Source organism: Micropterus salmoides, unplaced genomic scaffold (genome assembly GCF_014851395.1).
Source record: "Micropterus salmoides isolate LMB-PRFRI ecotype aquatic unplaced genomic scaffold, ASM1485139v1 Ms_hic_scaffold_16, whole genome shotgun sequence".
Classification (NCBI taxonomy): Eukaryota; Metazoa; Chordata; class Actinopteri; order Centrarchiformes; family Centrarchidae; genus Micropterus; species Micropterus salmoides.
The window spans coordinates 24,447,273-24,475,242 of record NW_024040707.1 but is presented as its reverse complement, the minus strand read 5'-3'; the positions used below and the strand labels follow the sequence as shown (position 1 = coordinate 24,475,242).

At 39.1% G+C, this 27,970-nt stretch overlaps 1 protein-coding gene across 1 annotated transcript; it reads right to left on the bottom strand.

The window, feature by feature from the left end:
• Positions 1–13: 13 nt before the first annotated feature.
• fam50a (family with sequence similarity 50 member A) lies at positions 14–26,949 on the bottom strand. The gene is made up of 13 exons (XM_038723386.1): positions 26,691–26,949; positions 25,850–25,934; positions 23,315–23,414; positions 21,454–21,578; positions 16,029–16,105; positions 13,630–13,696; positions 13,330–13,391; positions 13,073–13,149; positions 10,989–11,043; positions 6,973–7,021; positions 5,930–6,000; positions 2,682–2,792; positions 14–312 (listed from the first exon to the last, which is right to left on the bottom strand). Exons 1-13 carry the CDS (start codon positions 26,799–26,801, stop codon positions 304–306), a joined length of 999 nt encoding a protein of 332 aa, XP_038579314.1. The 5' UTR covers positions 26,802–26,949; the 3' UTR covers positions 14–303.
• Positions 26,950–27,970: the final 1,021 nt, after the last annotated feature.

Genomic DNA, 27,970 nt, shown 5'->3' with positions numbered 1-27,970 from the left:
CAAAAGTCTTTAGTCCAGCGAGTCATAACCTGGTTTATTTTATTCAACACAGATGTTACAACACGTTTATGAGCAATATACATATAAATGTGGGGTTGTTTTCAAAGGAAACATTGCATTGGCAATTCAAATATGTGTGGGAAATTGTATCTATATTCAAAAAAATAAAATCATGAATCAATGGTTTATCAAAGCTTGAAAAAGCTTTGATGAAAGATGTTATAACAGAGAATGATGATGAGATGATGGAAATTAACAATAAAATGTTCGGATCAAGGCTTCCAGAGAGTATGAACTGCTGTTTCACCGGATCTGAAAACAAACAAAAAAACACAACGTCACTCCAAGGATGCACAACATCATGTCCAAACTGCACAATAAATCTAATTAACACTGCATGCAACCTTGGTCAGGTCCTTGTGTGTGAAGCTCATCGGGGCGTGCTGCAGCCGCACCGCAAATACCGCGGCTCTGAAGATGATCACACGGAGCAAATCCTTTTAGGATTCATCAGCGTGTAAGTGCCGTGGGGTTCATTCTGATGTTTTGCCATGAAAAGGCAATGTATGAGCCATTTTCATTCTGTATTCTTTTATGTAATTTTTGTCTTGTGCCACTAGGGGGCTGTATGTGCTTTTCAGTTCAGCTGATCTCGAGTCATGAAGGTGTGGGTTATTTACGTAGAGGAAACCCAGACACAGGTGTTGCTGATTTGGGAAGCAAACAGTTTTTGACTGTGCTAGTGTTAGCCTGGGGGTAAGCAAGGCACGATGGTGTTGGTTACATGTATTACGAGCAAAGACAATGCCACTGTATGAGATATGGAGGAAAATAAACTTGCTAGTTAATAGTAACATTACCGAAGTCCCCGTATGATATTTAAGACGCTGCACGGGCACACGTCTAAACCTAATCCGCTGTATTAGCAACCAGTTACTAGACTATGTTAGGATTTAGTCAGTACAGGCAAGTAGTGTGTAATTGGACTGTGCATGGTCAAATCTGTCCCAAATTTTGCATGTTTGATAAGTGCCCCATACTGAAGACATCTACATGCCTATATTCAGTCATAGGCTACATTCAGACTGCCGGCCAAAGTGACCCAAATCCGAGTTTTTTGCTCATATGTGACTCCGATCTGATTTTTTATGACAGTGTGAACAGGCCAAGTCACACGGAATCTGATCTTTTCCAGTTCGGATTTGGGCCACTTTCATATGTGGTCCTAATCCGATACAAATCTGATTTTTTGGAATGCGACCTCAGTCTGGACGGTCAGATCGGAATTGATGTGACTTTGACGTCACCCTGGAGCAGATGTTCCCCCACCAGACGGAGCCGGGATGATCAAAATTGCTGCACAAATGCAATTATTATACACGTCGCTCTCTTCCTTGAGTTACGTGCATGATACTTATCCAGACAGAAAGTAGTGAACATTTAGTCATAATTTGGGGGAGATGTGACCCCGGGAGGAAACCAGGAGAGGGCAATGAAATATGGGAGTCTGCCGTGAAAATCAATAGGGTTAGCAACAAGGAGCTAACCGGGGCTAACCTCTGAAGCTCCTTGTTTACTTCTGTACGACGTTGTTTTATTCTTCTGCGCATGCGGGTCAGTTTTGGACCGTAGACAGTACACACTGGAGTCTGATTCGGGCCAGATTTAAACAATAATGTGTACCGTCAAACAAAAAAATCGGATCTGGGAAAAAAATCGGAATTTAGCATTAAGAAAGCATTATAGATATGGTGCCAGCTACTGGCATAAGGAAATTACATGTTTTATACTGTGATGTATTCCTCTAAGCAGGTTGATCCGATTCCTCTCAAAACTGTCTCAGAAAAGCCATAAGACATTGATGATGCTATATTATATAACTTGCATTTGGAGCTGTGTTTCTGTCTGATGAATGTAACTGTAAGTTCAGAAAATGTGTGTCTGTTACTTGATTCCAGCTATCATTGTACTTTACTGTGAACAAGTTAGCATAGCACAGTAAATGTAAATCCAAACTCCATTCAGGAAACAAATATTTTAAAAGTTGTTGTCCTGCTGGCACACCTGACAAAGCATGAATTCATTTGTTTAACAAATCAGCATCATGTTATAGTCATATCAGCATTATTTTGATCCCTTTATTGCAATTAAACAGCAAAATGTTTACTTTGGTTTCATACCGCCGTAGTAATCGCGGGTTGTGTTTATTCGCATTATCGCATTGTGGGGACACTATTAGTCCAGCGATAAAACCCACGCAGGGAAAGTGATTATCTTATCAAAAAAGTCAGGTTGCCCGTGATTTCACACTCCTTAGTTAACTATGACCTGTATGACTGAAAATCTTCACTGACATCTTATCTCTCAGTTTGACCCCAACAGAGAAGCATGATGTTGAGGTAACACTGAGGTCAAACTGAGGTAGAAGAACCTATGAAGCCTGTTGGATGAGCAGCAAACACATGATACAGCAAGTCTAGTTGCCTTTGACTTGCTACTAAATGTGCACACAACATTGTAAATCTCTGAAAAACTGGTTATCAATTTACTATGAAAATCAATTTAGTATAGTAAATAAACATAAGGGGTTTACGTGTTTGAAAGCTCAGATTTAAGATTAGATGAAACTTGAATGATTCCTGAGGGTTTCGAAACTTAGTACTTTAAATAATGATACCCACCGTATATTTGTCCCATTTCTTTTCAGGATCATATGGCTCCCAGCGACTAGCGGGGAAGATGTGCTTGTTCTTCTCATACCAGCTCCTCAGCACCACTTTACCTGCATGAGACTTTAGGCAAAAAAACACAACTGGGTTAACTTTGACATGGCTTTTAAATGTAGGCTCAGTCCAAATCGGACACATCGTTATAGGTGGGCCCTAAGGTGCTGTGCCCACTCAAATGAAAGTAAAGCTCACTTGATGGGCAATGTATGTACGTCCTCTAGTGTGATGCAGATGACTTGAGAGATTTAAATGAAGAAAGAATTTTGACTCTAGGCCTACTCGTTTGAGATAATTACGAAAACGTAAACTTGATTATTGCAGTGTCTTGAGGTCAATACGTGTCATTATATGTGCCCGGGTTGAGGGTGAAACTTGCCACCCAGCTGGCAATTTTGATGTTTCTACTTTTAGCAAAGAATAATAAATTTTTTCATGGGGTCACAACAGGCAATTTTTGACTTGATATGACCTTAATGAACATACCACATGTACACCTTATCAAAAATTGTGGCAATGACATCACATATGCCCATGTATTTTTGTCTGTTTAAACTTACAACAGTCCAAATGTTTGTGTCAAAAAAAATAAAAAATAAAAATATCACACATCGTTCTGCTGGTTTGTGGTGTGTTGTCAAAAACTTTTTGATAAAACATCTGGTAAAATAGAAACTGTTGTGCATACTAGGGATCGACCGATATGTTTTCCGGCCCGATCCCGAGTATTAGTAACCAATTAGACAGATGACCTATATTTGAGAGAGATATACATTTGCTGTAAAATTTTTAATCTTGGTGTCAAAATTTAGAATAACACAAAACTTTGTTGAAAATAACAAGATTAAAGTTAATTGTCATGTTTAATCTTTATAAATAGTAAATTAAATGAATTAGAGATCCATCCCAGAGATGGACTTGTTAACTATGATACTTGAACTTGATAAATTATCATAAACTTTGTCTTTATCGGCTGCCATTTATATTGTATTTATTTTATATTGTTAGTAGGGCTGACCTCCAATAGTCAAAGATTCGATGCTTCGATGGGTGGAGCCTGATTCGACTGTCAATCTCACAGTCGAAGCTTCGCAGTGAAACAAGGATCATGCCATTTTGGCTATATGGAGGTGCTCAACGTTTGATTTTACATAGAACTTTGAAACTGACAAAACCGACAGAGTTGGCTTTTATCCTATTGGACAGGTAAATTAACATTACTGCAAAGCACATGAGATGTGTTATTATTTTGTGCTTTGGTCGCCTCAAGTTAGATAACGTTAGCTCACTGGCTATAGCCAACCAGTTGCTAACATTATCCTGTGAAAAATGCTACAATTGTATGGCTTTCCACATTACTATCCTGTGTACCACCGGTATTATGTCAAAGTGTTGATTTTAGCTTGCAAGAAAGTATGTACCAGTACAAAACAAATGCAGAGCCATTTGTTTATACTAGCCTATAATGCAGGACAAGGGCTGCCAGTTATCATTTGCACAGATCTGCTCCTGTTTCCTTCGTAACATTCAATTTAGATTTATTGCCGTTTTACCGATACTCAGGTACACAACTTCCCAGCCTGTCAGAGAAAGAGAGAGGGGTCTTATCAGAAAGACCGCGATTTGCAGCCCAAATCAGTAGAGTTGAAGGTGGAAAAAAAACACACAGGTTCTCCCAATCTCCTGACACCTTTCTCACATTCTGGCCACAATTAGGGCCATTTGACAGGATGCAATTTTCAATAAAATGGTTCCTTCTCTAGAGATACAAACACAGCCGTTATTTCAGTTATACTAAAAAAAAAAAAATAAGGATCCAAATGCTTGTACTGGCTATCACCCTTTGTCACTGCTAAATTCAGTGATAAAGCTATTTGCCAAAGTTCTGGCCAGACGACTGGACCTATTTATGACATACGTGCTACACTGTTATCAGACTGGTTTTATTAAATCTCGTCTTGCTTCACATAATGTCAGTCGTCTCTTGCATATTATTGAAGGCTTACTAAAGTCGTCACCATGTGCTGTTTTATGTTTAGATGCTGAGAAGGCCTTTGGCCTTCTAGATAGATTGGTACTATCTTTGGCAGGTGTTGGCCCACAGTATATCTCTATGATAAAAGTAATTTATGCAAATCCTACTGTCAGGGTCTTGGTTGGTAGCACATTTTCCGATATGTTTTGAATTTCTAAGGGCACTAGACAAGGGTGCCCTCTTTAGTCCTTTACTGTTTGCTCTTTCTCTGGAACCACCGCCCTGTGGATTCACCAAAGTCATGATCAATCACTTTTTACTCTATACTCTTTGTGTGCAGATGACATTTTTCTTTATGTTACATTTATACTCAGCTTTCCTTTCTCCTAGGATGTTAATCCTACAACCATCATCCCCATAGTCAAACATAACTATGCTTGGCATGAATATCTGTTGTTAAAATCATTACCAATAACTATGGTGCTACACTTGACACAATACTGGCTGATCTTTCAAGGTGGTCAATAATTTCCCAATCCATTCAAGGGCGTTTCTCCATAGTTAAGATGAACATCATGCCTAGAATTAATTTCTGCAGCTTTTTGATACCTCTTCCTCCTCCAGTTGGTTACTGGAATATACTCCATTCTGCCATTAACAAATTTATCTGGAACAATAGGCTCCTGAGAATTAGATTGGCTATTCTCCAGTAATCAAAAAACACTGGTGGTCAAAATGTACCAAACTTAAAATTTGTAATTATGTTCTTTCGGGGGGGAATGCACCCGGCCCCCCCAAGAGGGTCCAAGGCCCACCCACCCTAGTCTCTTAAAATCCTGTGGGAAACACAGAGTCTGTATATACTGTTTGTTATTTTTATATATATATATATATACATATATACACACACACGGAATTTATAAAGTATTTAATTGTGCCGACCGTAAAATTTGAGAGATCATTATTCATCACTCAATTACATCCAACAATGTCAATGTAATAAAACAGAAATATTGGTGAAGGGGAAGCAGTTTCAGGCCTGTGTTTGTGTAAAACTGAAGTAATGTTTTAAACATTTTCTGATGATTTACAAGGTCTTTAGCATGTACTGTATTTCAGTTTCTCTCTTTTCAGTATTAGGTTAGACATTGTTTGAGATTAACCAAGCATTTGAGTAAATTTTGTGTCACAGTGTCTTGTCTTTGCTGGAAAAAAAATAAATCCTCACCTCATCTTTCTCTACTGTGGCATCGTTCACCAGTCGAATATCATCGTGGACGTCAAAGCTGAAAAGGGGACCTGTGGAAAAAAGGTAAACTGAGTCAGGGCCCCAGACTAACTTTTTTTAGTAGAAGCACTGTAGCACCTAACTGAAAAATTCAGGGGCGCACAACTTAAATTGAGCTTTAAATCATTTTCCCCATTTTAACTGTATTACTGATAAATGCTTTGGTAATTATTCCAGAAAGTACAATGTGTTGTCATATTTTAATGGAATGGTGCTTAAACAAACGCACATATTGGAAGTGGCAATGCAATTTTATTTGTGTATCTGTATCAGCATATTTTATATTTTAAGCTGCTGTTGTGCTTCATTAAGGTGTCGAGTTTAAACTGTGTAGTGCCAGTTCAGTTGAGTGCCCTCAACAAAAATTGCATCTGCCTCGGAATTCTCTTCTCCCCACACTCACCTACACCTCTGGTCTCTCACTGCAGGTTTCCCCCGCCACTCTCTGTCTCTCTCCCCCCAGTGGATTGGCCTAATAATTCACGCTGGGAATTTGACTCCATCCCAGGCCAACCTTTTCACGCAAACCACAAGACTGCTAATTTTGTAGACTAACCCTATTTGTTGATGTAATGGGCACCAAACTAGGTATAGATTTGGCCGTTATGTTACCTGGAAAGAAAGTTACCCACATTTCAAAATAGTTAGAGTTTTTTAAGGTATGCTATGGCTATGGATGCACCCTCAAAAACTCCCAAGAAATAGCCTACACCAATAATAGCACATACAAATGTACAAGGTTAGACACAAATTTAGCCTACAATTTAAAAAAGACAATGAGACTTACAGTTTGCTCAAATGTGCAAATGATTATCTTTATATTCAGGATCAATCATATTCATATTTTTCTATATATTTTCAGAAACAACTACTTGTAGTTAATTTTTGTTGCCCCAATCCCAAAAAAATGCAGATAATAAAAAAAAAAAAAAAAATCAAGATATTTTATACAAATGGGCTGAAATCTGTTGCTGTTCACTTACCAGATTTGCCTCTGGCTTTGGTCACGATGAAGTCGTAAAAACTGTGGTGCTGAATGAAAAGAGAAAGAATGATGAAATTCAGTGAGTAAAAAACTGCCACAGCTGCTGGACAAATTAAAATTACACCACACACAGTTGGACAATAACCATTATGTCTTTCAATGTCAGGATGTGTTCATGTTTTTCAAATCTCTACACTACAATATCCTCATATATTTGGAACAATAAACAATTAAAGCTGCAAGCAGCATTGAACGGGCCCTCGCCCCCTTGTGCGTCTCAGGCGGAGCGAAAGCTGGGGTCTCTACACTGCAGGCCTGCTGACACGGCTCTGAAGTTAACAATGCACATATCACACAGCTGACTTCAGGTTGGGTTTAGGGTATACCTTTCAAACAACAGCTTCCTGTTTCATGGCAAATAATTACTCTTCAAGGGATCATAAGTGATAACGTTTGAAACATGTCCTTTCATGATGCCAGTAGGTGGCGCTATCACTATGACTGGATATTGACATGTAACTCCCTAAAGTGTAGACATGTGAATTTTGGGACAGCTCTGACCATGTCTAGTCCATTTACATGATACTTCCTTTTTCATGGTGAATCATCAGTATTCAAGGCCACGCCATGGACATGCTGTTTGGTGGCAGATTTAACTACATACAGTCCAGTTACAACCGTTTTCTTATTCATGTGAAGTATTAGTCAACACCACGACACAGCAACAACTCACAAGTTTGACAATGTTACATAATCAAGGCAGTTTTCAGCCAAACTGGATCAACCTCCTAGGAGCAGTATATCAAAGTATAACACATGTAATTTCCTTTTCCAGTAGGTAGTACTATCACTATGACTGAATATTGGCATGTAGATATCTTCAGGGTGGGGCTCCTATCAAACATGTGACATTTCACCATGTGTAGTCCACTTACACAGTCTAGTGAACAACCAGTGGGCACATATTATTTCATACCAAGAGGAGTTGAGGCCTATTTTATTACAGACCTGGCTGACCCAAAGAGTTGGCCTTTCTCGCATACACAGCCAAAGTCAAGCAGAAATACCAAACTTAAAATGTTTGTTCTGGGAAAATTCCTGGCCACTCTCGCTGTAAAGGTGTTGCTTGCAGACAGACAAAAAGGTCAAAAGGTAAAACTGAGACTTCAACATGCACATGCCAACACACACACACACATACAACAAACGCTGCCCGCTCCTTGAGTCGCGCTGACGTACGAACTGATAAAGGAGAGCACCAAATCCAAAGTGCCTGGCTGGAGAAAAAGACAAAACTTCAAATTTGTTTGATGAACAAATAATGTCTTTTCATTTAGGGCTGGGCGATATGGCCTAAAAATAAAATCTCTGATTTTATTTTTTTTAATTCAATTTACGATTTTTTCCGATTTCCCCCCCTACTTAAGGAAAGCAATAAGGTTTGTTGGTCAGTGCGGCTTTGTTCATCGCGGAGAGACTGGCATTTTTCATATTCGGCTGGATGTCTCTGTTTCAGGTGTTGGAATAGGTTTGTGGTGCTGCTGCCTTTCACTGCGATAGGCTTTAGGCAAATGTTGCAGCGTGGTGTCTGTTGTTCCACATCTGTCGCAGCAAACCCATACCAGTTCCAAACAACAGATGACTTTATTCCTTTCTTGGGAACAAACTTCCCGCTCTCACCGGTAGCCATTTTGTCGCTTGCTGTTGCTGTTTAGTGTATGATGTTGTCGCTATGGGAAACGAACACTACGGAAACCCCGGGGAGCCAAAAATGTGCTATTACACAAAAACTCGATTTACTTATTTTTTAAATCGCCCCCAACAAAAAATTCGAATTAATTCATTCAATCGATTTTTCGCCCAGGCCTATTTTCATTATAAAGCTGTCTTGTTTATTTTGTTTAGTTAAATAGTCTTTGTTAAGTTAGGTAGTGGTCCTCTCATCTGCGATTTTGAGTAGCTTATTTGCCCTGCTCCTGTTTAGCAACTATGTTGAACGCTAAAGAATCATAGGTGAAAGTTAACTTGAAGTACTCTGAACTTCATCTCCTTGTGCTCATTTATCTATTACCGTCTTCGTTTTATTGTTAAACCTGATGCCGTGCTTTCTTATATTTTCTCATTAAGAACGATTAATATTGTCTGGGAACTTATTCAGTTAGCCTGTTCTGTTCATCTGCTGTAACTATAAAATGTGTTGTTTTAACTGTTATAGTTAAGGACGATTAAAACTATAGCTTTTCCTATCCTTTTATCTAATGGTTAGAAATTAAGAACTGTATTACTGTTTATGGCATTTTAGAAAAGTGTTGATATTGTGGAAAGAGATATGATCAAAACACGAGCAAATAGACTTTAAAACATTACTTTAGATTAAAGTTTAAAACCTGGAGAAACCAAAAGGTGACTCCCTCCATTTGACACACACCCCAGGAGAGTGACAAAAAAAAGTCTCTCTCTCCTCTCTTAACTCTTATCATCTTCTCGCTCTCTTGCTCCCTCAACTTCCAGATCCCTGCCTTCAAGAGCCGGCCCAGAGTGAACTCAGAGTGAACTGTGACTTTAACATTTTCTTCTATCTAACAGCTTTAACTGGGATGAAAATTTCCCGACTATTTGTCTAATCTCAGTAACATTAATTATATTCACGAGGTTTCGCAAACCTTTGGTGAAGTTATCCTTTGTTTTGTTTAAAGTTATTAGGTTTAATTTACACAACCTTTGACTGAGAAACAACAATCAAAACCATATCTCAGCTTTAAATTAACTTCCACTACTTCTAACGACCAAGGAGTTTGGAGGCTAGTCAAACAAGTCGGGTAAGCTACACCACCAGTAACCGAGAGGGGACATCCAACTCAGAACAGCCGAAACCACTGCAAGCGTTTCCGCAGCCACCAGCCAGAACGCGAAGGACCCCGGGTCAACCCTCTGGCAGATACTTTGTTCAAGCTTCCAAAAAGAGAGAGGCCGTGAACGCAAACGTAATAGACAGCCGTGGAATAACCAAGCAGTACGACAAACAAAGTCCACATTCTGTGATCAGAGTTGATTTTCTTTAGCTCTGAACCCATAGCCTCATTAAAAACTTAGTTATCACCATAGATCCTGCGTCCACTCATTTCCCTTATGACCTTAAAGTTCTAATCTTTCCAGAATAGCCAAACTGAATTCACATTGAACCCTGTTACTTCTGCTCTATCTCCTGTTTATTGCATTCTTGTTGTTGCTTAATGACTGTTCTATTTTCTTTATATCCCTATTCACTCTCTCTTGTGTTCACTTTAGTTAGTTAATAAATATTCACCTTGATCACAGGAACGTGTGTGTACTGTTGTGACTTAGGCCAATGCACGGAAGACTTAACCTCAGTATTGAAAATGATTGATTGAACTGACTGATGAAGATTAATGACTACCTGATCACTGGTAACTAATTGTTTGTAATTATTTAGCTCTACCCAAGGAGTCCTAAAAGCCTTGGGCGGACAGCGATTTTTAGGTGGTGCCCCCTGAACGAGTGCTTATGATAATAATATTTCCAAGTATTGTTATTCATAATATTATTAACAAAGTGTAGGTTCACTACAACAGCACTTCTTTTCTCATGGTGAAACATTTAAATTGAACGCCACGCCACAGACACAGCATTTGATAAATCCTAAAAAGCTTTGGAATTTAACATCGCAAGGGTCTTTGGATGGCACTGCCCAAATTTGAAATTGATCAAATCCCTAGGAGGAGTTGTATTTAGGGCCCGAGCACCAAAGTACCAGGGCACCAACGTGTCCTTGGCATGAAGTGCAAAGAACCTATTGAACCTAGAAGGTTTTTGCCAATTACATGCTCTGTCTGAAATCTAAATTTTTCAAGTTTGGTCCATCCAGGCTATGTTACATCTTCAATGGAGTGTGAAGGAGTTAGATCTGCTGTGAATGAAGCAAAGCAAATCAACAAAGAAAGCAAAAGTTGAGCTATGATTTTCATGCGAGTCAGTAAGGCACACAGTACTTACATGTGGGATTATCAGATCCTCTTTGATGTACATCAGCTGTTCTACTCCAGCAGACCTGCACAGAGAAGAAAATTAGTCCAATAAAAATTCAAGCTGCAAGCAGTGATGAGCAGACCTTCGCAACTCCCACATGTCGGGATGTACGGCATCAACATAGCTGTAGCGTGAGTTCGGTCATTGTGGCAAGGGAGTTAAATCCAGTCGTTGACCAGTAGGTGGCGCTATGTTTATGAGCAAATATAGACATGAAGATGTCTTCAAGGTCAGATTTCTATCAATCGTGAAGCTTTGGGCAGATTTAATCACATACAGTCTAGTTACAACTATAAATAGTGCATGGCAAAGAATTAGAATTAAACACCATGGGCACGCTGTGTGACATAAACTTACAAGTTTTAGAATACATCATCACCATGGTCTTAAGGTCTTAACCTCACCCCCACCAGCTCTGAAGTGGCGAATAATTACTCACCAAGGCAACAGCATTTGACAAGAACTTTGAGATGGATGTGGTCAGCCTGCTATGAGGAGCATATATGCTTCACTCTGGACATTTTTGTCTACAAAAGGTGCTATGTTTATGTTATATATATATATATATACACACACATATACACACACACACACAATGGCGATGGCGCAATGGATAAGACACATGCCTTTGTTTGTCTCTGAGCAAGACACTTAACACTTAGTTCCTCCAGAGTTATGCGACGTCAGCTAAATGAATACATGTAAATAATGCCAGCCCTGCTGGTCCTGGTGACTACGATCCCTTGCAATCACAGTTCCCATTTCCTTCTCTGGCTTGGACCACTAATACTAATAATTAAAGCTGCAAGCAGCGTTGGCAAAAATTTGAAGTTACGTGCTCGGGCCCTAAATACATTTTAAAACCTTTACAACTTTAAGCGCAGAATATATATATATATAATACACAGAGCATCATAGATCATGATTATAGGCTTCAGTGTATTTAATATTGAATAAAGTTAAATAAAACCTTAAAACAACATTCTGCAAGGATTCTCCACATTCTCAAAGTAATGTATGGGTAAGGGTAAATGCCTCAACTAGACGATAACCTTCACTACCGGAATCTAAACTGAATAGATGTACAAAAAAGCCTCTTGGAGGCATAGCCTTGACCCAACATGAAGTCGGCCATTTTGGATTTAATAGTAATTTCTGCCGATTTACAGGCTCCGTACTTTAAAGAACTCCTCCTAGAGAATTAGTCTGACCGACTTCAGGTTTTCGCTGTCTATTCTAAAGCCATTGACGATTAAAAGTTGCACAAATGGTAAGTTTTGTCGGACGCTCATCATGCAATTTAAATCAATTTTCACAATGTGTTCCATACTTTACATGATGAGACCTAACATATAGATACCGGGTGCTCTGTAGCGCAACATAGGGGACACAGAAAGTGACGTTTAAGTCCTCCGTGCAGCGTTCAAAATGTGTGACAATTCAGAGCCGCACCGGCAGAGCTGCGGAATATACGGCGCGACCGCGTCACACCCCAATGTGCTATACATGCGAGGGCCCGCTGCTTGCAGCTTTAATTTCATTTGCACTTGAATGTGGAGATAACCAGTAGTGTTTGCTAATGAAAAAGAGCTTATTATAATCATGCTTTATCAGTATATTTACACAGATTTTTATATTTGTGTGAAGTGCTCGCAGACAGTTTCCACAATAAGACACACGCACATCCAACTGTGACCTTGTTTCTTGGTTACAATTGAAGCTGGAAATATCATGTAACCACTGTTAAAAGTCATGTCTTTAGGAATTTTAAAAAACACAATAAAATATAAACATATAAAACAAACAAAAAAAAGATGATCTGAAAGTACAATTTTTACTTTTATTGATCAGTCTGTTTGGTAATAATGTCATCCTGCACTCTCAAACAGCAAGAGGAAATGTGGGGAGAAAAAATGTATTATGGGAGAAGGATGACCAATCATTATTATCGGTTTGACAAACAGTAGGAATTAGTGTACTCATTCATTCATTAATGGTGAAAATGTATTTATAGTTTAGATTCCATTCCATTTCATTCTTCAACTTCTCACCTGAGTTCACTAAAGTCCTTCCTGAGCACCTCCAGGGCCCTCTGCAGAAAGTTCTGGATGGTATTGCCCTTCTTCATCTGCAAGCAAAATATATATTGAAAACACAAGTAACCACTATGTTAAATATATTGCTTGACCAAGGGAATGACAGGGATGTGTTGGGGACTGTTATTTCCAATAGTCCTCGGAGTTTACAATAAGTACTATTTTCTGTATTCACTGAAAACAGTGAACCAGTATTGGTCATCATGCTTTACCTTGACAGTCTTACGGTGCCCAGATCCATCCCAGTAGCTAAATGTAATCTCTATCTCTTCACCTGAAAACAAAGATGGGCACCATTATTTGGATTGAGAGTAAGTGTGAGTATGCATGTGTGTATGTTGTACAGCAGTGAAAAGACAAAAAAGCAAGGAATTCTCAAAAACTGACACTTGTCAAAAATAGGACATTGTGGAACAAATTTCTGCTTGTGATTAGAGTTAGCTATATGGATGCACTACTAAATTTGAGTAATAACAAGGGGTGTGTGTGCCTGTGTGTGTAGGAGCGCTCACTCTTAATCTTCTCTTGTTTTAGCTCCCATTCTTGCCTGAGTTCTTCTCTGAGACGATTCTCCTCCTCCTACACACAAGAAGCAGACAAAACCAATATAGTGAAAACGTAAAAGTTTTTTTTAGAAGAGGGCCATGTATCATTACATTAATTAACATTAAACACTGTAATTAAAACAAACGAGCATGTCACAGTATAAAGATTTACTGAAGCCACAACCACAAGTGTTACATGTGTAACGTTTTGTCAAACTTACCTCTTAAAATATGAGCAACTATTATTCGGAAGACCATCTGTTTTTGTAAATATACACCATTTCAAAATGGTTTCACACAGGTGGTTCAACAATGTTATCAAACATGTCCTGCAAATTTTATAATGATTGAACAAACAATTTCTGATTTATAGTCTAATTTGTGTTACACCACACCCTGTTTTTTTTTTATTTATACAGCCCTTTAGTGTTTGATTTAAATGAATCTTTCAGGGTATGTTTCAGGTAAATAAGTGGAAACATTCTACACGTTTTCTGGTGATTAAAGAAACAAAGTCTGATTGATAGTTTGAATTTCTATGCCATGGCCATTGTTTACATTTGTAGTGCCCCCTAGTGATCAATTTAAATTAAACTTTCAGGGATTGTCTCAGGTACTGGACATATTCTGTGAGTTGTGTAATGATCGATGATTGATTCATTTAATTTCAGCTCACATACAACTTCACTACGTTTATCACATATGTGAAGTGTGAAAAAGATCTGACAATGGACCTTTCTGAAACTAGACCCTCCCCAATGTGTACTCTGGTCGGAGTCACCCTCACAGCCAAATCCAGTTCCCTTAACGTGTAGGTTATAAAAACAGGGGCCAACTGTTGGATGAACCTCCCTTTCCATAGCGTAAATGGGATCTGACGTTACCGCTGCACTCACTGCTGTCATACACGTGTCAAACAAACAACAGCTATATTAAGATTCAGGATTGATCTTGAGCAAAAGTGTGTGTTTCGCAATAATAAAACTGAAACCATTTGTCATTTATTTTATGACTATACATGTACCAAATTGTTTTGGTTAGATTTAATTTATTTAAGACATTGACTGGTTCAGCTATTAATTTATGGAAAAAGAGACATATTGTGTGTGATAGTTCTCAGTCATCCAGGTCATAGTTATCCAACGAAGGTTGACGTCAAGGGCAACTGGACAGAGGACGCTCGTTTGAGCATTGCCACTCGTTTGCAACGGACAAGCCGTTACATGAAAATTCACAATCTTCACAAAAGAGCTTCATCAATGTCTTAAGGCTCTTTTGAGACTGTTTTGAGGTGGGTGTAGCCAACAAGCTTGGAGTAGTAGATAACAGACACTTCCTGTTGCCAGTGGGTGGCGCTATGATTTTAACTGAATGTCGGCATACGTACACTGAAGTTATAACTTCGTGTTTCATGGCGAATCAGCAATTTTCGACAGCATGCTACAGACAAGCCCAGAAACCAGAACTCACAGATAGCACTACTTCTCATTTTCAATGCCTTTAGATTGCTCAGCCAAAATTTGTCAATCCAAATTATTCCCTAGGAGAAGTTCTTTAAAGTATGAAACCTGTGAATGGTCAAAAATGGCCGTTATATCCATAATGGCAAACTTCCTGTTGTGTTTAGGGTATGGATCCAAGAGGCATTTTTGTGCATCTTGGGATGATGTGCGTGCTACAACAGTTATGTGCATCTAGGTGAAACGGGGTACGGGGCTGCATCCCGGAACGTCACTTCCCTCTGCCAGCAGGTGGCGCTATGAGTATGAGTGAAAATTGGCTTGTAGATGTGTTCAGGGCATGACCCTCACCCAACATGTGAAATTTGGTACAGATATGATATGAGCATGTATGTGAACTTCCTGTTTGATGGCGAAGCATAGAACTTCGCTGCCATGCCACGGACAAGCCGTTACAAAAACTCACAAGATTTACAACAAAGCATCATCAATGTCTTGAGGCTTTTCTGACACTGTTTTGAAGTAGGTCACAGTGTAAAGCATGTCATTTCCTGTTGCAAGCAGGTGGCGCTATGACTTCGAGTGAATATTTGCATATGGATGTCTTCAGGGCGGGACTCTTATGATACATTTCAAATTTGGTGCAGATGTGAGCCTGTACACTGAACTTATTACAACTTTCTCTTTCATAGCGAATCATCGATTTTTGACGCCACTCCACGGGCAAACTGGTCAACTGGTAATAACCGTTTGTACAACTTTAATCCAAAATGCCTCCTGAGCGCCCCCTACAGAGCAGAATGCTGTCAGTTCCAACAGAACTCCTTCAGTTTCAATAGGGTCCTCGCATGTTTCATGCTTGGGCACCTAAAAAAGTAATTCAATACATTAGTACATCAACATTACCTCTCTGTCTCGATCAGGAAGGAAACTTGTGTCCACGTCAGGATTTTTCCCCAGTTTCTTCTTCTTAACTGAAGCATCTATGAGACAAAGTCAAACATCTATTAGACAAAATTCATAATCAACATGTTATATCTTGTTTGTTTAATCTGCACAAAAATCAAAAGTGTAAAAATGACAAGTTGTGATTTTGCAAGGAGCTGTGTGCTGGACTATTTCAAGGGCAGGAGTAGTGACTTTGTGGAGTCTCCGCTGATGACGATGATTACAAGACTCCAGGGGCCTGTAGTACGAATCATGTTCAACATACTAAGGATATCTTTTTGTATCTGGCTTTGCTAACCCTAACAGCGGTCAGGCAAAACAGTCACATGAAATAAGACTGTTTTGATCTGTAATGAAATTAAGCTATTGTAAAATTAATAAACGCCATAGCTTCCACACTACTGCAGTCATCACTCAGTTTAAAGTGCTCCCACACAGCTGAGGGCTTAATTTCATTTTCCCTTTGATGTGAACTGGAGTGTTACGTTCACTGCTGTCGGCGGAGGTGAGGCGCGCGAAAAAAACCCTCAATAATCGAATCTCATAATTGAAAATTGAATGTGTACCTAATGGTCAAATATTCTAATATTCAGGTCCAGCTCTAAAAATCAGATTCATTTATTTAACACACTCACTTAAAAATGTTCCAAACATTGTTCTAAATTAACTTCACAAAGCAATGAAAGAAAAAGATCATTCATGGTTTAAAAACTGCTCAAACAGTGGTCGAAAGACTATCTCACCATTTACTGAAACTCGCCCACATTACCTGCGTCCAAGAAGTAAAAGGTGGGCGTTACAGGACCAGTCTCAATTACAATTGCAACCTAAAGTTATAATCAACAAATTCAAATTAAACTTCATATCTAAAAAGTATAACAAGTAAGCCTACAACGCTTTAATACTTCAATCAGTCTTAGTAGGATGATATCACTATTCAAAAGCATCTTTGCCACACCATAGCAAACATAAAAGTAGCCTTTAAAACAGCCTGTGGGATCTTCTACCGGCGGTGATTTCATTTCAAGAGAACTGACTGATCAGTAGGTTGTGTTTTATAGCATTGATCTCTTATCTTAAAAGTAACCTGCTCCAGAGCAGGTTGGGCGTTCAGCAGAAGTTACCATGGTGATGTACCCCAGTAAGAAGTGGATGACTGTTGTAGGACTGAAATCCAAGGGTTCACCTGATTTCTTACCTTACTATACACTTTCATATTGGGTATATGGTCTCAATCATCCTGTGATTGACAGGTCGATACCATAGGGAACCAGGGATCAGGCTAGAGTGACTCGTACTCACAGCACTATGTAAATTTAACCAGCGCTGTTGAAAATGCTTATTAAGAGTTGGATGTTCATTTTCTCAGCTGAGTAAATTTTGTTTTAAGCCAGTTTTTTGCTAGTCAAAATTATCATCCCAGTTAAAATGACAGTTAACATGAATTACAGATGCACCTAGCTACTAAGCTAACTAGCTCCACACAAATATGGTCAAACATGGCGGCGACCAACCTGCCAAACTCGAGGCTTCAAAACAGCAGGCCACAAACCAACAGGTGACGTCACAATGACTATGTCCACTTCTTTTAGATGATCTATGGTTAAACCTGAAGTTACCTCGCTAATGTCAAATCCTGCTTTGTAAAAATTTCTCTCGCAGAAACCGGTGATATGATGACTTTCGGTTTAGTCCTCTGATAACTTAAATTGAGGTAACATAATAATCGTGCAGCTCTTCTATATTCCAAAAATGTTAATCGACTGAATGGATGAAATTGTGATTGGGAAACTAGTCCAAATGCAGATGGGTTTTCTGTTTGGCAGCAAGGTATCTAAAATCGTGTGACACACGGATTAGGGGGTTCATTGGTTGTTGTGTATGTTCTTTTCATGTTTCTTGTGTTTGACTGGCATATATTTGTAAGGGGTGAGTGAGTGAGAGTGTAGCCGCTTCCATATGGAGATTAGAGCGGTGGCACCAGGACTCAGTCAGAACCAGGAGGCCAGAGGAGGGGGATTATAGAAGGTGATAAATCATGACAAGAGTGAGCAGTGATAAGATTTAAGTTGAATGATTAATCAGCATCTTGTAAGTTTATAAAACAATTTATTGTTATGTTTTAAGTACATTTAATAGCAATCTAATTTTGCTTCAAATTTCACTCGGGCCTCTTTTTTAAAGTTTGTATTTGACCTAATAACTTATTATCTCAATTAAAAGGAAAAAAATTTATATGCGACACAAAAAAGGTTAATTTATTATTTTGGCCGGTAAAAAATAATTTTGACTGGTGGATTTTTTTCCCATCTACCAGCCACCTTGGCAGGTGACCCAAAAGGTTAATTTCCACATCTGGCATGCGGCGATGTCTAACAGACTCCCAAAACAGCTGAATATTTCTGAATAAAATTCTTATGACAAATGTGAGACACTGTTCCAATTTTCTTTTATCATTCTTGAAACAACTATTTTTAATCCATTACACCTCATTACTGCCAGCACTCATTATTATTTATTATTACACTAGGGCCTATATCTTTCCTGCTAATTATCATTACACCTCTATTAATAATCTACTGTATCATACTGTAGATATCCACATTTATTATTATATTCTTGGATTTGTATACTTTATTATATTCTCTACTCACTAACTTCAACTACCTATTATTTCTATTCCCTTTATGCCTTGCGGGCATCTGTAACAGACTTCACACTCGGAGATCAATAAAGTAGGCCTATTCCGATTCTGAAAATGAATAGGTTGTCTGATGTGAGAGACCTGGGTTCGATTCCCCCTGTGATACATGTGTCCCTGAGCAAGACACTTAACCCCTAGTTGCTCCAGGGGGGCGACTTCTGACATAGCAATTGTGATTCGCTTTTGACAAAAGCCTCAGCTAAACGAGTGATTACTTATGAAAAAACACACAGATGTATTTTATTTAAACACACTTTTATTGCGATCCGCATCTGCTGTCTCTGACAATCTGAAGGCGTTTGTTTGTTGTATGGTGATTTCTCCAAAATCGTGTTGGTCATGTATTGATAAGTTTAGAATCGTAAACGCGGGTCAGTCATTGTTTCAACGAAACCCCTACCAAGATGTGTTGATATCAAAAGTGACAAGTAGGTGTCACCGTGGAGACGGGTGTCGAAGTGTTTCGAAGCCTCGACACAATTCCGGCACAGTTGCTTCAAACGTTTCAATGTTTCACAAAGCCTCGCTTTGCCCATCACTAGTTTGGGGACAAGAGAAGTCCGGGGAGGGTGCAGGTATAAAGCATGTACAATCACGATACTGGCTCAGAAAACCAGAACTGTGGATAATTCACAGATAAAAATGAAGTGGGTTACAGGGTATATACAGGAATCCTGAAGTAAAATTCAACACCTTTTCAAGACTTTTTCAACATATTTCATGACTGCCGCGCCGCTTTGAGCTGTAACCAATTAAATCAGCCACACAACTTTAAAACGGACATATTTATTGCCTATATGTCATCAGGTTGTAACGCCACCTAAAAATTGAGGCATTCATCAACTTTCTCAGTTGCCTATATCAGCCAGTATAAGCCAATTGTTTTCTATGTGAAGGACTGGTCAGATTTCCTGCGAAAAGCAACTGTCTTACATAAGCTATGACGTTTATGTACGTAACATTACAGCATATCATGTGAAACAGTGTAATTTTGTGTTTTAGTTGGTTTAAACTAGATAATGTGAGCTTGCCTGCAATGATATGTGTGATAACTTTCATCGACCACTTGATCAATACAACAAAATTCAAATAGGGCAGGAGGGAACAAAGATGAAGAGAATAAACTGAGTGATGAATAACGTAAGTTGTGTAGCACAGATACAACCTGGAGGAGGAACTAGTCTAAATGACTATTAGTATAATATTATAACATTAAGTTAAAAGTACATTGTTAACTTAATAGTAAACTTTAAGTTTGATATTAATATATTCATTATGTTGAATATCATTTCATATAATAGTATATAACTTACCACTAGTGTAATATTAATTCAAATTACAGCTGTTTAAGTTTGGGGTTGTTTTTTATTCATTAACTTTGTGCAAGAAAAATGCTCTAGGCTACATGAAGGCCAACCTTGATTTTGGGCAGGCTGGTCAATAACCATAACCATTTATGCAGAACATTGAGTTCAACATTTATAAAGTTTGTTGCAGCACATCAAACTTTTTTTTTTTTTTTTTTAAATCCCGCTCCATCCAGGCTGTGATTGATCTGTTCACAAAAAGTGACATTAACAAGAGCATCGGCTTTATGAGAAGTTCAACGTGTTTCAATAAAAGGCAGAGATTTAGCTAAATAGCCAAACGTTAGCCAAACCCGCACGCTCCTTGCTTTTCCCTGTTGTCGTCTGTCTTACCAATTCAGCTTCTTGCGGCGCATCTCGCTCTTGTTTTTCAGGAACGGGGCTGTTCCAAGTAGCCACAGAGCGACCGGCCAACCAGGTGAATCCCGTTACTCCTGATTGCCACTCCGACTAAGTTTTGGATGATTAGCATTGCGGGTCCGGCGGGGTGGGAGATTATGGTCGGTTGTATTCGTAAATCATTTTCTGGTTTGCACGGATCTATTTTTTGGAGCGTTTAAGAGTGAAATAGGCGCTCGGTAGATCCCTGCGCCTAACGTTACAGAAACAAATCACACAGTCGCTACTCACTGCCTGTCTAGTATTTTTGGCTACGCATTATAAACAAATACGTTCACCTACACTTTTAGCAAACAAACTTTTAGACAAACAGGATTTTCCCATTGAAAAAAAATATCTTCAACATTTAATATCTTGTTAAATGGCGATTAAGACTTTTTAATACTTTTTAATGGCCTTAATTTTTACAAAATTGATTTATTACATTTTTATTAAGACTTTTTAAGACCCCGTGGACACCCTGGGTTAGATCATGTGTTTTGTGGTAGAGATATTACAATGAACTAAATAGGAAAACATATTGAACTTTTTGTCCCCACATATAAGAAACTTTTTAGAAAGAAGAAATCAAACTTCACCATAAATTTTATATTTATATAGTAACTGCATCTGAGAGGTAACTTGGAGATACGACTCATGTCCTGTAACAAGCGGACGTTTTATTTGACTGATCTCCCATTTTTAACTCCTGTAAGATCCTGATTAAATATTTAATTTTTTATTAACTAATGAAGCTATGGCTTGGACCAAATCAGACTGACATTACATCAGTCTGAAAATAATCTTGCTAAGCCACACAAAGCACAGATCAAATGAAAAATGACAGAGGTGGTACAGGGTACAGCTGAAACTGATTCTCAGCAGTTTGTTTCCCGTTTAGTTTGTGCTTTTACATTCTTAAATCTATACTCACAATCCTGCTCTTCCTCTTCATTGTCCTCTTCATCTTCCCCTTCATCTTCAGGATTAAATGATAAACTGGCTATTTTCCTCTTCTGTTCCTCCTTTCTCTTCTTCTCTTTCTGCTTTTCAAGTTTTCTGCAAAAAAAGAAATAAGCACAAATAACGAATGAACCAAAATCAAAAACTAGACAGTGACACATACCAAAGAGGAAGGATGGCCATAAAATCATCATTACATACAGTACTAGGTGTATCCACCCTATTTAAATGTGTTTTCAAAACACAGCAGAAAGGTTCTTTGCAGGACTAAAATAAACATTGCACCTGTAGTATAAGCAGCGAAATTGCGCCTAGAAAAAGAAGTGTTTGGTTTATTGTCGGCACAAACGAAAATCATATATATAAAACCATATGCACATCTGCAGATAACATTCCCTTTATAAATCAGTCCACCTGGAAATGTGCACATGTTGATCAGCCTCATATACAGCCTTCTATACACCCACATCCAACCAAAAAGTGGGCGAAGCAAAGAACCTCATGAATATTGATGCTCATAAATGAGTCTGCTTTAGGCAACAACAACCGAGCGGAAGGCAAAAACAAAAAAAATTCTTGTGCAAAATGCTTGTGAGGTGGCCAAAACTAACAAAAAAGACAGTGTTTCCTCTAGGATTTTTTTTCAGCAGCGGGGCAGGCCAAAATCCTATATTGTTGGCCAGATACCTTTTTTTGTGTTTTATCTGCTGTGTATCGTTATTATTTAAAGCGTATTAGTTATTTCTAGGGAACACACTTTGCTTTTTTTAATCTACATGAAGGTATCCATGCAAAATATCACACTTGCTTGCTGCAGCCTGCTAATGTTGCCTGTCCCTTTTTATTATGGACATGTAGTCAACCAAACCACTTAAGTAAATGATGTTAAGAAGGGTTCTGCACATGATCTGCCTCCTCCAGCAGGTCAGGGACCCTATAGATCTGAATATTCCTGAAGTATCTATTATCATAATCTTTACAACACAAAAACACAGGAGCAGCCCATTGTTTAATGCAGTAGTAAAGCTTACATGTTAGAGGCAGACCTGTGGGCCACACGTAAAGCCCAAGAGGACTGTTGTATACTCTCTACCTCTGCATCAAAAAACGTATTGTGTCCTAAATAAATAACAGCTGGTAGCCTGAGTGAAAGCCAGCTTCACCGGCGATATTCAAGTAAATTAACTCACCGTTGGACGTCACTATAAAACAAACCCAGCCAATTCGAGAAACTAAAAAAAACTATCAGAAGAAAGCCAGGCTCTGCGCAATGACAGTAGTCTGCTAATTTAGGCAATCAGAATCAATCCAGTGATCATCTGACTTAGATGTTTATTCAGTGCGTAGCTTACAGTTATTCTGCAGAGACTAAATAGGCTTTAACACGCCGTTAATGGAAAGTGAAATTAGTTCTGCAGCTTGTGAATGAGTCATAGAGGCTGCTTTCCAACACACACAGTGGCACAGAGAGCAATTACTAGCTTTGAGCAACATCAATAGAACACCCAAACCTTCAATTCAAATGGTAGTTGCCTGATTTTGCAAATGTTTGTATCTGCTCAGCTCATTAATATCTGGCACAAGCGCGCCGGCTAAAGCTGTTATGCATAACCGCACGCGCGCAGCTTGGTGGCAACACATAACACTTCATGACATTTCTTTGTTTTGGTGACATGGTTTTGTGTGATGTATTCTGAATTCCTGGGAGCAAGAAACCAATTTTTTTCTCTGCTCCCAGATGATTTTGTTTTTTATGAAAAGGTGTTTAGAACATCTTAAACCAAACAGCTGAGCAACTGACCAGTGCAGGGCCATGTGCACTAAAAACTCACAGCTGGAGTTCCTTGGACTGCTCCTTCTTCGCCAGTTGTTTCTCTCTTTCCTTCACCAGCGCCTCCTGTTTGGCCTTCATATCATTCAGTGTGACCAGACCTGATCAAGAGATAAAAAACAAACAAGTCAAACAAGAATCACAATATGTTTTCACTTGATGTTATCAAACACAAATTCACAAGCCACTATACAGTATGTCACGAAAGTGCACCCTTCACATTTTTGTAAATATTGGCTTATATCTTTTCATGTGACAACACTGAAGAAATGACTCTTTGCTACAAAATAAAGTAGTGAGTGTACAGCTTGTATAACAGTGTAAATTTGCTGTCCCCTCAAAATAACACATCACAGACATTAATGTCTAAAGTGCTGGCAACAAAAGTGAGTACACTCCTATGTGAAAATGTTCAAATTTAGGCCCAATTAGCCGTTTTCCCTCCCCAGTGTCATAGAACTCGTTTGTGTTACAAGGTGTGAATGGTGAGCAGGTGTGTTAAATTTGGTGTTATCGCTCTCACACTCCCTCATACTGGTCACTGGAAGTTCAACATGGCACCTCATCGCAAAGAACTCTCTGAGCATCTGAAAAAAAGAATTGTTGCCCTACATAAAGATGGCCTAGGCCAGCGGTCGGCAAATAAGTCTGGCATCGGGACAAATTTTTTTCAAGCCGTTACATGGCAGGCCAGAACAAAGTCTAATTATTTCAAATCTTTGTATACTTGTGTGCATGTTTAGCTCAGTCGGTACTGTGTGGTACTCCCGTTTGGAAGGTTGTATGATCGATTCCACCTAACTGTGAGTATTTTTTTCTCCCTTGTTAAACAAATTGATCATAAGGACACTTTTGCACATGCTCACAATAAAACATGTGCTGCAGTTTGTGTGCTTCCCAGCGTTTGATCCGCATTCATAAACCTATGGACGCTTATTTTCATTTGTCTGAGGGAGTTCAGGTGAATCCAATCACACGTTTACAGAAGGCTTTTTCAGAGGTGTCAAGCAAGCCAGAGTCTCTTTTGAATGTCGTTCAGAACTCTACAAAGTAAAAGCTCTCAATGAACTTGTCATAAAGCATTGCTGCACAAAAAGTTCTCGTGCTTTTATTTTGAAGGCACAATCACTTAAGAGGAAGTGACTGTGTGAGTAACTGTATCTGTCATGACTGAGATCTATTTCAGCACCAGCTGCTATAAATTTATTTATTTTTCGGCTATTAAAGCCATCTGGCCGCGGGCCAGATATTATTGCTGGTGGGCTGATTGTGGCCCAAGGGCCGCCCATTGCCGACCACTGGCCTAAGCTTTAAGAAGCTCAGTGTCATATCCAGAGGTTGTCTTTGGGAAATAGACGTACGAGTGCTGCCAGCATTGCTCCAGAGGTTGAAGGGGTGGGGGTCAGCCTGTCAGTGCTCAGACCATACGCCGCACACTGCATCAAATTGGTCTGCATGGCTGTCGTCCCTGAAGGAAGCCTCTTCTAAAGATGGTGCACAAGAAAACCCGCAAACAGTTTGCTGGAAGACAAGCAGACTAAAGACATGGATTACTGGAACCATGTCCTGTGGTCTGATGAGACCAAGATAAACTTATTTGGTTCAGATGATGTCAAACGTGCGTGGCGGCAACCAGGTGAGGAGGACAAAGACAAGTGTGTCTTGCCTACAGTCAAGCATGGTGGTGGGAGTGTCCTGGTCTGGGGCTGCATGAGTGCTGCCGGTACTGGGGAGCTACAGTTCATTGAGGGAACCATAAATGCCAACATGTACTGTGACATACTGAAACAGAGCAGGATCCCCTCTCTTTAGAGACTGGGCAGCAGGGCAGTATGATAACGAATCCAAACACACCTCCAAGACGACCACTGCCTTGCTAAAGAAGCTGAGGATAAAGGTGATGGACTGGGCAAGCATGTCTCCAGACCTAAACACTGTTGAACATCTGTGGGGCATCCAAAAAACAGAAGTTGGAGGAGCGCAAGGTCTTTAACATCCACTAGCTCCGTGATGTTGTCATGGAGGAGTGGAAGAGGACTCCAGTGGCAACCTGTGAAGCTCTGGTGAACTCCATGCCCGAGAGGGTTAAAGCAGTGCTGGAAAATAATGGTGGCCACACAAAATATTGACACTTTGGGTCCACTTTGGACATTTTTACTTATGCTGTGCTCACTTTTATTGCCAGCGGTTTAGGGATTAATGGCTGTGTGATGTGTTATTTTGAGGGGACAGCAAATTTACACTATTATACAAACTGTACACTCACTACATTGTAGCAAAGTGTCATTTCATCAGTGTTGTCACATGAAAAGATATAATCAAATATTTACAAAATGTGAGGGGGTGTACTCACTTTTGTGAGATACTGTATATCAATGCAAAATTATGTTGCGTATTTCAATTTCCATAATAAAGTGTGAACATTCCAGCTGCCAGCTCTTCTGTAATCCTTTAATCCAGACATTTCTCATTCACCTAAAAATGACGAGGTTGATGTTTTACATGAGGGTTCATGTGCAACAACGACAATACTTACCCACTGTGCTGGACTTCAGTTCTGCTTCTACAGCATCATAGTGAGCTGAGAATTTCTTATCAATGTTGGATTTGACCATGTTGTCCTGCAAGAAAGAGACAGAAGAGAATAAACATCCAAATAATTCAACAATAATAATAATATTTAGCCATTTCTTTATAGCATTTTGAGTGACAGGGTGCCAATAAGAGAGGGTACAGTAATGTTAAAGCTGGGGTAACATTAGGCAATTTATTTCAGAAGTACTTTTGTTATGTTTGTTGAAATTCTCTTAACATCAACAAAAGGTAGGCTATTAATCTTTAGAGTCTTATTTGCAGCTGGATCACGTAGCTTGGCTTTATTCTCTACTGTACGCTTATGCTTCTTTGTAATGGACAGTTGGTATTAATATTTGCGGTCTTGATTGTCGGCACTGGTAGTTTGAGGAAGTTTTTGACGTTCTTTCGGCAAAAGAACTCGAAATTTTTAAACCATATAAAAATCTTCAAAATGTAGTGAATTTATTCCCAGTATAGCTAACAGCCTAATTGCGGAGGATCAGAAGAAACATTAACTAAGTTTTTTTTTATTATCTCGTGATTGTTAACCATAACAAGATCCACTAAAAGTGTAAGGCACAGATGCGCAAGCTTAATACATGCTCCTACCGTAATGTCCATACGCACGTAACGTAACCGCAAAACAACGCGAGGACTAGTTTGACAGTGTTTTACTAAGTGGAGGCTTGACGCACTGTTTTGTTACTTTTCACAAAAGACATGAGACAGTAACAAATTATCTCGCCGTAATACCGCGTGAATGATGAATACGTTACAATTTAGAGAAAAAAGTTACAAACCTCTGCAATCTTCTGTTTCAGCTGTTCAAGCTGCTCTCTTTCTTTTTCTCGTTTTTTCATCAGCTGCATGGCTCTCCCAGCCTCACTGGCAGCTCCTTTGTACTGCGCCATGTTGCTTACTTTGCTTTCGACGCTTGCGTATAAGTCACAGATAACAAACAGTAGAAAGATAAGTTAGACTCTAAAATAAAATGTTTAGTTTTCCAGAATTGAGAGGGCAGACCATCCAGCACACCATAATAACAAAAATGGCGAGGACGAAGTGCATGCTGGGTAGATAGGCCAGATGATGCCTTCATGTACCTCAAGAAACCTTGGGATTTTATCGCGTTCCAGCCCGGTCAGAACTGGGAAATTGCAAGTTGAAATATCCAACTTCCGACCTCAAAGCGTTTCAGTTGCATGGTTGTGCATGACGCTAAATGTAAACAATAAACGTGGCTGACCGTGACAAACTTATGTTTCTTTGCCAAGTTTATGCACAGTTAACCCCTCAGCGGTGCACTTGGTGTTAATAAAAGGATGGCCATTTTATTAAAAACAACTGAAAATACATGTTACTCGTTAACTGTGTATCCTTCTGACTAGAGCAGTCGGTAATTTTTAACATTTACCTGAATAACTTTTGGGTAGAGAAGATGATTTTCTGAGATTGTTTGCTGTAACCAGCTACCTGATAACATTGACAAAGTATTTCTACATCAATTTACATGCAGAACAAGTTTTACTATTTGATATTGGTATGTATTATTTTAATTTAATACTTTACTTTGCCTTTTAGTTTATGGTTTACCATTTACAATGTGTGCTTACATGGGAGCTGCTGTTGTTGTGTGACGTCATTCGGCTGCTACTCGTGAAGTGAGTTCACAAGTAAGTGGCGTTGCAGGATAATTTTTATAGTTGGAGATTGGAAATTTCCCGAGTTACGAGTTGCCTGGAACGCATCATTAGTCCCTCCCACCCGAGATGCGAGCTTGAGGAGTCGAGAAGTAGTGATGGCGAGATGAAGCTTCATGAAGAATTGAAGCTTTCCATCCAATTGAATAACAAATGGGCCGAATGTTCATGGTGCTTCATTTGCTCTACTGTGCCATCAAGTGAACAATAAATGTAAAACGGGCAGAATTATTATAATGTACCAGGGCTTTGGTGTGTGAAGCTTTGAACTGAATAAATTAATGATAAAGGGTGAAAAGAGGAGCTGCAGCAATGTGCAGTATGACAAAAAATATGGTGTTTTTTGAAAATGAAACCATGTAAACCTGTTCTGGTACGAC